The sequence below is a fragment of the Muscardinus avellanarius genome, assembly GCF_963383645.1.
Source record: "Muscardinus avellanarius genome assembly, chromosome: 8".
Lineage (NCBI taxonomy): Eukaryota > Metazoa > Chordata > Mammalia > Rodentia > Gliridae > Muscardinus > Muscardinus avellanarius.
In genome coordinates, this window is record NC_137794.1 from 85,790,231 (window position 1) to 85,805,546 (window position 15,316).

Consider the following 15,316-nt stretch of genomic DNA (forward strand, 5'->3'; position numbering starts at 1 on the left):
AAAAAAGAAAGAAAGAAAAGGGACTGATGGTATAACTCAGAGGTAGAATGTCCCCTGGGTTTAATACTCAGCAACACACACACACACACACACACACACACACACACACACACAGCATTTAGGTAAGGTCAAAGAAAGAGAAGCCAGAAAAATAAATAAAATTGGGGACCACAAATTCATATCATTCAATTATTCTTGCTTGGGGGAAGAAATGAAGGAGAAAAAGACAGCAAGCCACTAGAATTCTTGTTCAATCTTGAAACCATTTGTATTAAGATGTCGATTAGCTAAATTTAAAATAAGTGTTAAGTGATTTTAATAGTTTCCTGACAATTTGACAAAGGGAAAAATGTTATTTAAGTGAATAAGCAAAGTGATAGTTATTGTGTTATTATCCTCTAAGAAAAATGAAATTAACACAGCAAAACATTGGCCAACTAAGAGTTTAAATACTGATAGAGTCACCTAGAAATTGATGTTCACTGAATGATACTTTATAGTACTTTTTTGTGGGGGGTATCAGGGATTGAACCCAGAGGCATTCTACCTCCAAGTTACACCCCTGATACTCTTTTAATTTTTGAAACAGGGTCTCACTAAGTTGCTGAGGGTCTAAGTTGCTAAGGCTGTCCAGGAACCTGCTGTCCTCCTATCTCAGCCTCCCAGCCACACCCAGCAATACTTCATAGTACTTATGAATGATATTTAGGGAAATTTCTCACTTCATTTTTACTCTATATGATTTCCACTTTTATAATAAGAACCAAATTATATCGTCACCCCATGCCCTGTTTCACATTATAAATGGAACCAAGTGTAGTTCTACTATATAGCCATGGTGAAGGCCATTTCTCAACCATCTTCTTGGAGTGTTTGGTATCCTTTGTGTGTGTGTGGGGGGGGGGGGGGTTCTGGGGATGGAACCCAGGGGTTTTCTACCCCCAGATTACACTCCCAGACCTATTTTATATTTTATTTGGAAAAGAGGTCTCATTAGGTTGCTGAGAGCCTCACTAGCTAAAGCTGGCTTTGAACCTGCACAATCCTCCTCTCTCATCCTCCTGAGTGCTGGGATGACAAGCATGTGTCATCGTTTCCAGATTTGAGTGTTTGATATTCTAGGACTTTTGGAATAAAAAGAGAAATGTCGATCACAGTGCGCATTCATCAGCGTAGTCTAACATCTCAGCCATTACAGAATGTAACTATGTCATATATGTATTTAATATATTGTATACATTATAATATAACATCAATACTGATGAGTAAGAGATCTCATTAAGAATCATAAGAAGCCAGAAGTGGTGGCACCTACCTGTCTGTAATCCTACTACTTGGGAGGCTGAGACAGGAAGATGGCGGGTTCAAGGCCAGCCTCAGCAACTTAAGCCCTCAGTGACCTAGTGAGACCCTGTTTCAAAGTAAAAAATAAAATAGGTCTTGAGGAATAGCTCAGGGGTGGAATGCCCCTGGGTTTAATCCCTAATATCATAAAAAAAGAAAATAAATCATTCCAAAATTTACTTCATTGGGACTAGAGGGCTGGGAAGGTTTCAGAGAATCACAAGTCTGTAAACACTTTTCAAAAGTTCAAGAATAAAAACATGTAACAATATAGAAGTTAAAGCTAATAAGCAGTTAATCGATTTGAATGTTCTACAAAGTGAAATGTGAAGTAATGACACACCACGCAAATGGCTCGATGCGGATTTCCATCGCATTCTGGCTCAAATCCCTAGCTCGGTTTCAACAAGAATTGCATTGAGGTAAAATTTCCTACTACCCTTGAAGATCCGAGTTAACACAACCCCAATAATAAAGCTAATTTTCAGCTAGGACACAAAAATACTTCTCCTGAGACATGTCCTCACAGGAAATACTTTCCTTCAGAACATTTTATGCTTTGAAAACAAAATTATGAAATACATAATTGAAGCTTCAAAATGCTGTGCAGCAAGAGGAAAGCAAGTTACCGTCAGCAGCAGCTGGCAGGAAGTTGACATTTATCATGTAGCATGATTGCCGGCTGTCACTTTCAGACTAAGATAACATACCAGAAAGCTAGCTTTGATAATTGACAAGATTGCTATGACCTCTTGTTCAAAAACATGATTACACAGATGTTAAATTGGTTCCCACTCATTGTCGGTCGTTTTTTTTCTTTTCTTTCTCTCTCTCAAATAAAATCTCTGCTACAGAATGAAGCTATGCCTGGTGCTGTGCTAAACAGGATGAAGTGAAAACTTTTATGGGTATAATAAAAGATATGAATAGACGTGGATTCGGCCTGGAGGACAGAAGGTAGGCACAGCTGCAGGGCGATCCTCAAGGAAGCTGTTACCAGCTGTCAACATTTTCTCCAACAGGTGCCTGGAGTTTTTCTTCTTTTTGTAAATCTCAAAAGCCTTGTTACTACAATCATTTCTATTTGTAACATCATTTTTCGTAATAAGTGCTATGCTGGTTCAATAATATTGACAGTATAATAATAAATACTTTTGTATTAAAGAGAATCTTTTTTTGTTTGGTTTGGTTTTGGTTTTGGTGGTACTAGGGTTCCTGGAAACCCTTCTACCTCCGGGCTACACTCCCAGACCTATTTTTATTTGGAAACAAGATCTCTTAAGCCAGAGAGAGAGTTTGGCTTCCAACCTGCGCCATCCTCCTGTCTCCGCCTCCCAAGCGCGGGGATTACAAGCACGCACCACCACGCCCAGCTAAAGACAATCTTTTATCTAAAAATAATAAATCTGCATAAACAGACCATGCAAATGCAATCTTTGGATTTCAATGACTTTAATAAGTTATTTCTTCACCAATCTTAGGAATTGAAGTAGAATGTCAAAATAGAAGGGGAATGTGCCTTGGAAACCACTTCAGATAAAACTGAAATTAATTGGGTCTAATAAGAGATGTGTGAAATGCCTATAAAAATCCCAAAATATGACCTTCTCGCACATGCTTGCTTAAGAAAGTGTCCCCTGAGCACTCTTCTTTAAATGCTACTTTCTGAAAAACACACCCCGAATTTTTTCCCACAGCTAATCATTTCATTTTCATGTAGAATAATTTAATACTTTGTTATCATTCTAGAATTATCAGATACATAATAAAATTAAAAATTTAACTCTATCTGTAACGATATTCATTAATTTCAGGTTTCACCATTCAAATATATTATTTTACCTTCATCCTTAATTTCTCTTAACTATCCATGACTATTTTATGCAAGAAATAAGGCTGGTTCCTCCTTCCTCCCTCCTTTCTTTCCATAGTCGCGACCTCCAATCCTATTGTATCTACTGTGTGAAGAATAAAGAGAAGAAAGACTAAGAATGGTGGCTAAAAGCCATTAGGAGTCATGGAGTCATGCAGTAGTCCTACCAGTTCAAGTTGGAGACCTGGACAGGTTTTAGATTCAATTACAAGGAAGAATAAACACACACACACACACACACACACACACACACACACACACACACAGTGAAGAAAGAAAAGAATGACCCCTAATTTTTTCTTGGAATAAACAAGAAATGTAATTTACTAAGATAGGGAAGACCGGGAAGGAAAACAGGCTGGAAGTTAGATTCAACTTGAGAAGCCTGTCTAAATATCACGGTGGGCAAGTCAGAGGCAAAATATGCTCTAATGTGGGAGGGGGTCAGAAACTCTACAATTTTGTGTTTGGCTTTTCTCTTAATGCCCTTCAAATTATTTTTTTCTCCCTCTCTCCCTCCCTCCCTTCCTTCCTTTCTCTCTTTTTTCTCTGTGTGTGGGGGTACTGGGGATTAAACCCAGGGGTGCTCTACCTCTCAGCTATACCCCCAACCTACTTTTTAATTTTTTAAAAAAACAGGGCTGCATTAAGTTGCTGAGGGCCTTGCTAAGCTACTGCGGTTGGCCTAGAACCTGCAATCCTCTGTCTCAGCCTCCCAAGAATGGGGATTGCATGTGCTCTACGTCAGCTGGTTGAAGCCCTCCAAATTCTTGCTTCCAAGTACCCATGGCCATGGCTGATACAATATTTTTCTGTTTTTTTTTTTTTTTCAGATTTCAAAATGAATGCATGTCCATGAAAATCATCTAAATTTACTGAAATTTTTTAACAGGAAAAGAGATGAAATACTCTCATGTAATTTTAACAGTTTGCTGCGCACCTATCTACAGAAACCAGGTGTATTTCTTGAAGCAACTTTAAAATGCAACATAGACAGTTTTGTGGTAGCTAACATCTCTTCTATTTATTATAACCTAAATGCCTGAAATGTGGAGTGAAGTTATTTTCAGCATCACTCTCAAGTTGGAAGCTATCCTGAAGGATACCTCATCCTGGCTCCCACCAAGGAAGGTTCCTCTCAAAAATATTTTAAGAAATAGTCACAAAATATTTAACACTTGCAGTGACAAAGCTCATGACTTTACAATCTCACAAGACACCCCATTGAGTCGGAATGCATTTCTTATATTAAGCTAAAACCTTTTACCCTTTAATGTATACCAACTGGGCCCTTTCTCCTGCCCCCCCTTTTTTTTCTGAAGCCCAAACAGGTAGCATCTGATCATTATTTCTTTAGGAAAACAGTCCATTAGTTAAAAGACAATGATCGTGTATTTCGTGTATTTCTTTTTTCTTTCTTTCTTTCTTTCTTTCTTTCTTTCTTTCTTTCTTTTTTTTTTTTTTTTTTTTTTTGGTGGTACTGGGGTTCCTGGAAGCCCTTCTACCTCTGGGCTACACTCCCAGACTTTTTTTTTTTTTACATTTTTATTTGGAAACAGGGTCTCCTAAGCCAGCGCGCGCAGCTGGCTTCAAACCTGCGCAATCCTCCTGTCTCTGCCTCCCAAGCGTAGGGATTACAAGCCTGCGCCACCACGCCCGGCATGATCATGTATTTCTAAAAGATTTTTCTCCAGGCAAAACACTGCCAACTCTTCCTCAGTCCTTGAGGGTACCCAGATTTCCAGAGGTTTTGACCAATTCATGTACTCTTCCTTAAAATGCTCCAGTTTCCCACCTGCCCATTAATAATGATGTGTCTGGAAGAGATACCCTGGCATGCTCAGCCTGGGACAGAGAGCTGTGTCAATATTCCATCTCTCAATGCCAACAGCAGACATCATAGTCTAATACCGTATCTGTGATTGGCAGCCACATCACAGTGAACTGCAAATGAATTAGTGATTAGATTTTGTTTCATATGAATTCTGATTTAATGCACTTTTACAAATTTTGAACATATAGGCTAATTTTTCAACCCAACTGTTGAACTTCACTTGTATCACTTGTATTCTCAATGACTTTTTAAATTTTAGTTTCCTTTCTACCATGTTTTAAGTCTTCGTTCTATAGCCTAGTGTAGCCAATCTGTTTTAGGTGTATATTTTAAGTATTTATGATTCTAACTAATTGAATTTTACTAATTAATCTTCGCCAAGGATATCATGAGAAATCTTGCAAAACACTTTACTATCAGTCTGATGCAAAATTTATTTAATACCCTAATCTCAGGTGCAGCAAATCAAACGCAAAAGGAAATACAGTTTTGTCCTCTAGTTATGTTTAGAGAAGACACACAGGCCTCCAGTCACTAAAGACTGCAAGATGTTTGCAAATCAATTGCTTACAGGGTTTCCTAGAACTGTCTCAAAAAATACTATCTCCATCATCTATACATTCAGTGCACATCTTTTCCCAAGTGGAAAAACTAGGATATCTGTCTTTATGTGGTCCTCTGCCCATTCTCAGAGTTCACTAAATGATTGGCTCATTTAATAATATCTCCTACTTGTGCAATACTTTGCATGAGTCAAATATTGAGAGCTTTATATATTTATTTTATTTACTCTTCACAAAAAAAAACCCATGAGCTAAAAAGATTATATTCTCCCTCTGCACAAAAGGAAACTGTCACTGGAAGAGGCTGAAAAAGTTTGCCAAGGGCCACATAAGAGATAAGTAGCAAGCACTGCTGGGACTCAGACCTAGTCTAGACTTTCTGCTCTTCACTGCTCCACAGTTATTCACCAGGTATTTCTTGAGCATCTGTCAAGCACATGCAATTGCTCCTGGTACCTCAGGGAAGATCTGGTAGCACTGACACAGTCATCAACTTGCAAATGTTCTGTTCATGCCCTAATAAGATACTAATTACCCACCACTCCTGCTACTCTTCCCTCTGCTGCATCTATAGCTTGAGGGCATTTCCAAGCTTATTAGCAACCTTGGAGGAAGGGAAAGAATATCTGTTTATGTAATGAAAGACATTTGAGAAATTTTCCAAATACCAAGTGAGTCCATTTAGCTAGTTACTTGTAATCCAAAGATTCTTGATCCAAGCACTTCTTTTGGGTTAAAAACCATCTGAGAATTACCTGGGTCTTGCATTTATTAATGACATGAAATGATGTTGCTTTGCTACCCTATGACCGTGCCTAACTGCTACAATTTAGACTTTGTGTGGGTTGATATTCCTGTTGCTTAGAAATATAGCAGCTGGTATTAGCTGGCAAAATGTGTATGGCAGAGGATTATGGAAAAAAGGCAAAGATTCCTAGTTCAGCATATTTTGAAATGTGCTTCTGCTCTCAGATTAAACCTTGCTGCTCTTGTCTCAGCATGTAAATTTGAGAAAATATTCAGAACCATCAACAGATTCATTAAACTTTTCTCAGAAATGTTTCCTGTCAGGAAAACCCACCATATTTTTTGTTTAAAAAGTCAATGTTAGCAGGGTGTGGAGGCCCACACCTGTAATCCCAGTACTTGGGAGGCTGAGGCAGGAGAAGGCAGGTTCAAGGACAGCCTCAGCATCTTAGCAAGACTTAGCAACCTAGAGAGACGCTGTTTCAAAAAAAAAAAAAAACTAAAATAGTTCTAAGGTTGTAGCTCAGAGATAGAACTACTTGGGTTAAATCTCAAGTAAAACACACACAATTATAATAACAATAATGTTAGAAATCTAAGCATATTGCTTCAGTCATCAAATGGCCACTTAAATGGCTCCATATAGAACCCTGCTTTGTATTTCATGCTCTATGTCTGGGATCCTCCTAGCCACCACAGGTGGAGTCACAGAATTCCAATCAAAGAGCTTGGCCACATGAAGTCAGTAATTGCCAAACTTGCCTCCACATTGGAACCTCCCGAGAAATCAGAAATATGTTAATGTGCCAATTAAGTGAAAGTGTACTTTCATTGGTTTGGGGTTGGGCAGAGGTTACCTGAACGCTGGGAAGTTTAAGAGTCCCAAATTATTCTACTCTGAAGCTGTGTTTTGGAATTTCTGATATAGGAAGCATCTTTTTCAGTTCTCTTGCTTAACACCGGGCTGCATTCTGCCATAGCATGAATCTTTCTTGGCCCTGACCCTTAGCCCAGACAGATCCAGGTATCCAAGGTACCAAAAAGCCTAGTGTCTATGTGGCTGTATCTACCATGAGTTTCCTTGCATAGGTCAGGTTTCAGTGCATGAACTTTGTGGTTAAGTGGCAATTCAGGTTTTTTCCCCCCTAAGAAACTGAGACTTCAGTTTTGCTTTAAAAATTACATGATGGTGGCGCACGCTTGTAATCCCAGCATTCAAGAGGCTGAGACTGGAGGACTGTGGTTCATGGACAGCCTCAGCTACTTACTGAGGCCCTCCGCAACTTAGTGAGACCCTGTCTCAAAATTAAGAATAAAAATTAGGGCAGGGGGGTGTAGCTCAGAGGTCGAATGCCCCTGAGTTCCATCCCCAGATCCATAAAAGAAAAAAAAAATTACATGAAAGATGGAAATCTTCCCCAATCAGGTGTTGTTGCATTATGCTAACCTCAAAGGACTTTAGCCTTCATATATAACTGGAAATGAGAAAGTGTGTAGAATACAAGAGAAAAAAACATTCACAGCTGGTATTAAGAACAAAACTTCTAGAAAACCACCAACTCTGGAGCTTGAAAGACTCTTGTAGGATTTACTAAACATCTAGGGAACAACGCCACAGAAATAGAAAGCGCACTCATGTGGTTCAGACACACATAAACATTAATTATATTTTCTCCAGGTAGACAGCTTCCTATACTGAAGATCCTTGATGTCTGTGCCAGATTATCTTTTTCTTGGTACATAATATTTTGAGTTGTAAGTACTATAGGTAGTCAAACCCTCAGGACAGCTGTTTTCCTTCATGCTTTTATTATTAGCATCCAAATCCGAAATAGCCATAAAGCCACACCTTATCACATCACTCTATTTTAACTCTCTACACAGCATTTATTGCTTCCTGGTATCTTTCTTGCCCGTTTATTTGTTTACTGTACCCCCACAAAAAGATGATGCCCAAGAGGCCTGATTTTATCCTTCTCCATGCTAAGTCCACGACATCTAGACCTCTTGATAAACATTAAAAAAAAAATACCAGCTGAATGAATGAATGTAGGCAAGTACTACCTACATTCATGAATGAATGCCTGTAGGTAAGTACTTCATTGAAGCAACAGAGTCACCAGTGAATGGAGGCCCAAGCATATGTCATTGTTTGCCACATACCAATGTGGGGCAAATATTAAGAACTCAAAGAATGAAACATCTTTAAAAGAACTGCATGCCTGTAACATTTATAGTGGAATAAAAGCAATAAGAAATACTACGATTTTATTTTATCCATCTGGTTAAAAAATATACTCTATCTGCATGTTTTTCCATTATTTAGGAAGGAAGCAAATTGGAAAGCAATGTTTTTATGGCAGTTTTTTGTTTGTTTGTTTGTTTGTTTTTTTAGGAGAAGAAAAGGCACCAAGTCAAGACTCTGAGGAAATAAATCCAGGCTGAGGCTGTATGGCCTCCAACCAGAGGCCTGGTTTCCTCACCTGTAAAACTTGGGGAGAGGGGTGGAGGTTAGGAGATTCGAGGGGAGTTTGTCAAACTCTGAGTTCTTAAGAGGCAGCAAGTAAATACACAGAACACCAACATTTAAAGTTAAATGTTAACTTTAAAGTTATAAAGGTATAGACTTGGAGGAAAGCTCCTTAAAGAAATATTTTTTCTGCTTAAAAGTTCTATGCTAGTTATTTGTTTTAAATTATAATAGAAAGCATGGTAAGACACCCAATTGCACAGCTTTTTTTTCTTATTACATATGGATCAAACATTTCCAGAAACATGATGCGGCATAATGAATTCCTCCCTCTGGCCAGCAACTTTATTTTAATAGTGCCCTATTACCAACGATGAATCAATAAGCCGCCGTTCCCTTTCTTTGAAGTGGACTCTTGCTTCTCCTTCCAAGATCCCAGAAATACATCCATTGGCTGCCTGAAGCCTTGAACTCCACTTGTCAATTCTGGTACATTGTTCCCTTGGCTGTCAGGCGTGTTTCCTCGGGCTAATTATGAAACTCTGCCAGAGAGAAGTGTCGTCCAGCTGAGGAGCATCAGCCATTGGATTGCAGGAGCCTGTGTCCCCATTAGTAATGCACCAAGCACGAAGCCTGGAAGGGATCCTTCCGAACTCCTCTGGAAATCAGGGCGGGGGGGGGGGCATCATCCAAAGACTTATGAATTATATCTCGTAACAAAGCTCCAGCTGAGCTGTTCGGGGCTGCACACTTTCCTCATCTTCCCCTTCCAGCTTTCAATTTGCTTTCCAAACATTTCTTTGTTGCCGTTGGCCAGGGTGCACTTAAAAGAGGCACATCATTACCCACAAAGAACACTCACTGTTTTCTGTGATTTCAAATCAGTTCCCAGCATTTCCTCAGTGAGTGGCCCAGCAGCAATTACTCCGCCACTGGAGACACTTGTCCGCACAGAAAGGGTTCAGTTTTTGAGACAGCCAACAAGCAAGGCTGTGACAAACGATGACATATGTTTGGGCCCCCATTCACTGGCGACTTAAACCCCCATAGGAAGGGTGAATCCATTTTTGTGCTAATGCAACAGGCATACCCAACAATGTGGCTCTCTTCTCTAGCTCACACAGGCTGGCCATTCATCTGGCCGGATTACCAGCCTCAAATGGGCACTCACAGTTGCTAAATAGTCTGGGTTAGGGGGTGGAGTTGCTCTGTATCAAAAAAGGGCAAAGAACAAGGAAAGGACACGAATCCATCAGGGGAAGGAGGGTTGAGCGGATTCAATGTAGCAAAGGTTTGGAAAGCCCCTGTTAAAGGACAGACTGCTTCCTACCTCCAGCCCTTGTCCTTCTGGAAAGAAAGTGAAAACTGACCTTCGCAGCAACCCAGAGGAGAAATTTCCACACGTGTAAGCTGCTCCAGAACAATATGTCCAGTGGATTATACCAAGACAGACTTTGCAACCACAAAGTCTCCCTATATTCGCTCCCATTTCAATACTACCTGGTTATATATCCTTTAAGGAATTATGTCAAGGCAGGGTGAGAGAGGTTAAGAAATGGACAAGGCAAATTTCCAAACTAGGCCAAGTGTCCAGGTACAGTTCTCAGAGAGGCTGGGCCTACTACCCCTTCAAAGTTCTCTCTGACTTTTCAACTCCATAAGCCTGCAGGCAAATGTCACACTGCCCTCTGCAGGTCATCTCCTGGGTCTAACCCTGAATTAGCAATTCAAAACAGGGGGTTGCCCAAGCTCAGAACTGTCTTACTGGTAGGAGAGAGTTTGAGAGGAGAAACCCAAGGGAGTATGGATAGAATGGCAGAAAGAATGAGCAGCCATTCACTAACTCCTTGTGCATGGGTGTTGGTGTATCAGAGAAAGGGGTGAATCAGAGAGACCGGTGAATAAGTAAATACGGCCTCCCAATTTGAGCAGTGTCAAGAAAGAGTGGATACATGTAGATAGGTACTCAAAATAGTGGTGGGAAGGAGACTGGCAAGCCAGTGAGGATGGATGTGGCAGAAGGCATCTTCCAAAGACGTTCACACTGTATTCCATTCCTTCAATGGTAAGGTGGGGGTCTGTGTCCCCTCTTGAATTGTCGAGGCTGCGGCAACAGCAAAGACAGACCACAGGACGCAAAGGCAAAGTCGTAAATGGCTATAGAGGTTCCACCTGGGCCTCTCGGGATCATCTACTCTGCCCTGAGGAAACTAGGCATCCTTGTGGAAAAGGCCAGTCCCACTGAAGAAGTGGGTGAGCCTGGCCAAGAGCCAAGCCAGCCACCAGGGAGACATTCAGGTGAGGCAGCCTTCAGATATGACCAGTCAACCCTCTGGAGTTGACACAGAATGAAACACAGGAGAGTGGTCCCCACCAAGCCCTGCTCAAATTACAGATCTGTGAGCAAAATGAGGGTCATTGTGTTAAACTGCCACGTTCTAGAGCAGTTTGTTATATAAGAGTCTGGAGCCAAAACAATGAGCAAGGCTTGCTGATACTGGCCTCATTTCCTGACACAGAATAAACCTGGTCGGAAAAGAAACAGGACTGTGCATTTGTGGGTTTTCATCGTTTGGGTTGATTCTTTATTAATCTTAACTTTTTTTCTTCTTGATCCCAGATTATATATCTATGGGATATATCCCAAATGGAATTGTATGTATGTGCCCAAGGGCTTTGTACAAACTAATTGCCAATATTTAGTAATCAAAACATTTTTACACACACACACACACACACACACACACACACACACACACACACAGTCTGAATTTCTGTCTTTTCTCAAAGACATACCCTTTTCTCAAAACATACCTTTTCTCAAAGACATAAGGCTGCATACCCTTATAATTCCAGCATTTGGGAGGCTGAGACAGGAGGATTGTGGTTCACAGACAGCCTCAGCTACTTAGTGAGGCCCTTTGCAACTCAGTGAGACCCTGTTACAGAATATAGAATAAAAATAAGGCTGGGGTTGTAGCTCAGAGGTAGAATGCCCCTAGGTTCCATCCTGAGTACCACAAAAATAAGATAAAGTAAAATAAAATAAAATAAAACAGAAAGCAGTCTGCCCATAATGGGTTTGCATTTTCTCATAAGAGTAATTAATTCACTGGTTAAAAAAAAAAAACAAAACAAACAAACAAAAAAACTCTTTTTCCCTCAAGGCCCTCTATAGGCACTTGGGCTTGTGACTTTTATTGAGGCCATAATTTTCTACCCCGTTGATTAGAATTAACTCTTACACAGCTATCAGGATTAACACCCTGTTAAAGAGTTAAGATAATTAGAAAAATAAAAGTCAGGATAATAAAAAATACATGAAATTCAAGTTTAAAATTAAACAAGAGCTAGGTGTGGTGGCTCACACTGTAATCCTAGCATTTGGGAGGCTGAGACCAGAGGAAAGGGGGCCAGCCTCAGCTACTTAGTGAGGCCCTCTGCAACTCAGTGCGACCCTCCCTGTTTCAAAATAAAGAATAAAAAATAGGGATGGGGGTGTAGCTCTGAGGTAGAATGCCACTGAATTTAATCCCCAGTACCACAAAAAATAAAATTAAATAAAAAAGAAAGGATAAGATAAAACATTAGAGAAAAGCATCTAGAAGACCTGACAGGGATGACCACTCAGGTTACACCGTGCAGCCTGCTGTCACTGTCCAATGTCCTGTGGCCACTACACTAGACAGAAGCCCCAGGAGCCCATGCTTTGTTGTTTCATTTGCTGAAAAAGTCTGTTCTCACTGGAAGAAAAATTACACAAAACCCAAAGTCTACTAATAAAATCACATACACTACTTAAGAATCCTTCTAGATTTTGGAATAGTTGTTTAAGATGACTTTATCATACCAGGATAGGAAAAATCTCAAATAAGTAGTTTCTAGGAAGAAGATTAAATTTCTAGCATTAAAACATGGAATCATGTAGCCTGGATAATCCTGCTGGTGGTGATAGATTTCTTCTCACTTATATTATTTGGTATCTTTCATTTTGTTAAAGAAGTTTTAAATAAATACTCTGTGCACTTAACTGATGTATATAATTGCACAGGTCCTAAAATCAGTAGGATATTTAAGAAAATGGAGTGGTGAAGAAAGTCAGCCAAATGAGAAAATGATTGTCCTTATATTTATGAAAAATAAGAATTTTATTTTCTGATGAAAAATAGAGAAGAAATTTCCATATTTTACATATTATGTTTATTGGGGAAATCTTCATTTCAAAATTGAGAGGTATGTATTCCCTAAGAAAAGTTCCATGTCTCCACATCAACCTAAAGAACACTTAATTGGATCTTATGTGGTCTTTATAGAGAAAAACCAGCGATACGACAATATCCTATAGTTTAACAAAGCCTGGGCTGGTGGTGAATCCATTGTGACAAGTTGAATCGGAATCCTGCTCTCAGCCTTTCTTTCCATATCATATTGGGTGGGTTTTCTAAAAAGAGTAAACTTTTCATGAAAACAATCAAGTTAGCTTTTAAAATCTGCCCTATTGCATAATATCACCACAGTAAAATTTCCTTTGATCCCTTCTTGAGAATCTATAAGGATCATTTAAGAGTACATCACGCTCCTTGCCCTACAAAAACAGATTTCTTTTTTCAGGAAAAAAAAACCCACCATGGCTGCAATAGGCATTTAAATAAGGCATTAGATGAAGTAGACAATAGTTCATTCACAGGTGAGTAAATACTTCAGCTAGCAAGGCCTCTGTCTGGGGTCAGATCTTTGGCTTACAAATTTACTGTGTGACACAATGCAGCAGGGGGAAAACGTATACATCTGTGACTTCAGCAGAGTACAGTCCTCATAAAACTTTATTTTAGTGGAGTTGTAGAATACTTATTTCGGGAGGAAATGATTAATTTATGAAAAATAGATAACAGGGTAGTTTTGAACTTTTTATTGGGATCACTTTCTTTCTAGCCAAAGTCAATAGCTCAGTGCAGAATCAGGGTTCAACTGTGAACACATCTCAGCTTCTTATGGAAATTCCTGTAGACGTTAGGGATATATCTACTGAGAAACACTCTGAAATCGATCCAAGGGGAATATTGATTTTAATACTATCAAAGCCTTAGGACAATGCCCAAACAACTGGAATGTTCCTCTGAACTTTTAGCAAAGGGCTGTGTCTGAGGATAATAAGTAACAAAGCATGACATGCACCGCAGTCCAAGTCAGGACCAAACAAAGATGCCCAGGAAACCCAACTGCCTAACCATTTCGCTCAGCTCCCAAGTCTGTCCGCACTCCTCCCGCACACAAAGACACCTATGAACAGGCAGCGTCTGACTCAAAGCCAATGGACAGCAAATCAAACTATACTGCCTACTAAAGCAGGCACAAAACATGTTTACAAAAACTTAATGGGGGATTTTGCCTGGGGACCAAGGCTATGCAGATCTCTAAGTGTGGCTTCCAGCTTTCCAAATATAAACCTCATTAACTTCCTTAAGGAGTTCTAAGGCACTTTCCTGATCTCGCAGATGATGTAGCTGACATCAGCCTTGAGCCTGGAAGGCTCGAAAATTAGCCGGCAGTTGGAGACACCTTGAGCTTTCCAATCCTAGACAGCAAGACCACAAAATACTAAGCAGTGCCCTCTTCTTCTGCCCCGTTAGATTTCCAAAGCGCGCGCGGAGGGTGGGGGTGGGTCCCTCCTCGTTCCCCTCAGTGATGAAGGAGGATGCTGTGCGGCAAGTGTGTGAGTGAGGGTCCCCATATGGGGCGCTGGGCACTGGAAAGTGTTGGGAGAGGGAAAAACTCCTTTCCCGGGCTAAAACTCTTGAGCTCAGGGTGCGCACTGGAGGCGGGGAGACCAGCCGCAGGCGCCTCCAGCTTCAGGGGTACAGGAGTGACAGCGAAGGACAGAGTGCGCCATCGGGGACCCAGGGTGTCCAGCCCTGCGCCCGCGCGGTCCTCGGGTGGGGACAGGACGCCGGGCGCGGGACAAGCAGCGGAGGCGCCGCGCTTACCTGGAGGTAGGGCCGCCCGTGGGCCACGCCGCCCACGACGATGTCAGCCGCTGCCATGGTCCCGGTGGGCGAGAAGCCGAAGCCCACGTAGCCTGCCGTGCGCACCTCGAGGCGGAAGGCCAGCCGGCTGCCCCGCTGGCCCCAGCCCAGCCGGTACTTGCCCTCCGTGTCCAGCACCGCGCTGTGCGGGAAGGGCCGGCCCGAGCCCCCCGCCGCGGTCCCGGGGAGCAGCCCCCACAGCACGAGCAGCGGCCAGCAGCGCATCCTGGGCGCCTCCTGCCTGTCGGTACCTGGACTCCAGCCTCCGCCGAGGGCGCGGCGGCGAGCAGAGCCTGGGCCCGCCCCTGGGAGGGCAGGACCGCCCCCTGCCCCGTCCAGCCCCGGCTTCCCGCTGTCCCCGGGCCGCCCTTTTCCGCGCCCCACCTGCCACCCCCCACCCCCGCCTCCGACCTGACCCCCGAGTTCTGGGTTGGGTTGGGAGAAAAGCAAAAGGCTGGGACC

General features: G+C 41.7%; 1 protein-coding gene across 1 annotated transcript in view; it reads right to left on the reverse strand.

The window, feature by feature from the left end:
- Window positions 1–15,079, reverse strand: part of MOXD1 (monooxygenase DBH like 1) — a gene marked incomplete at both ends in the record, with an annotated part of 294,534 nt that extends 279,455 nt beyond the window's left edge. Inside the window, one exon of the mRNA XM_080700123.1 lies at window positions 14,816–15,079. Within this exon, the coding sequence (XP_080556249.1) occupies window positions 14,816–15,079 (264 nt within the window). The remainder of the gene's footprint in view (window positions 1–14,815) is intronic.
- Between the last annotated feature and the right edge of the window lie 237 nt (window positions 15,080–15,316).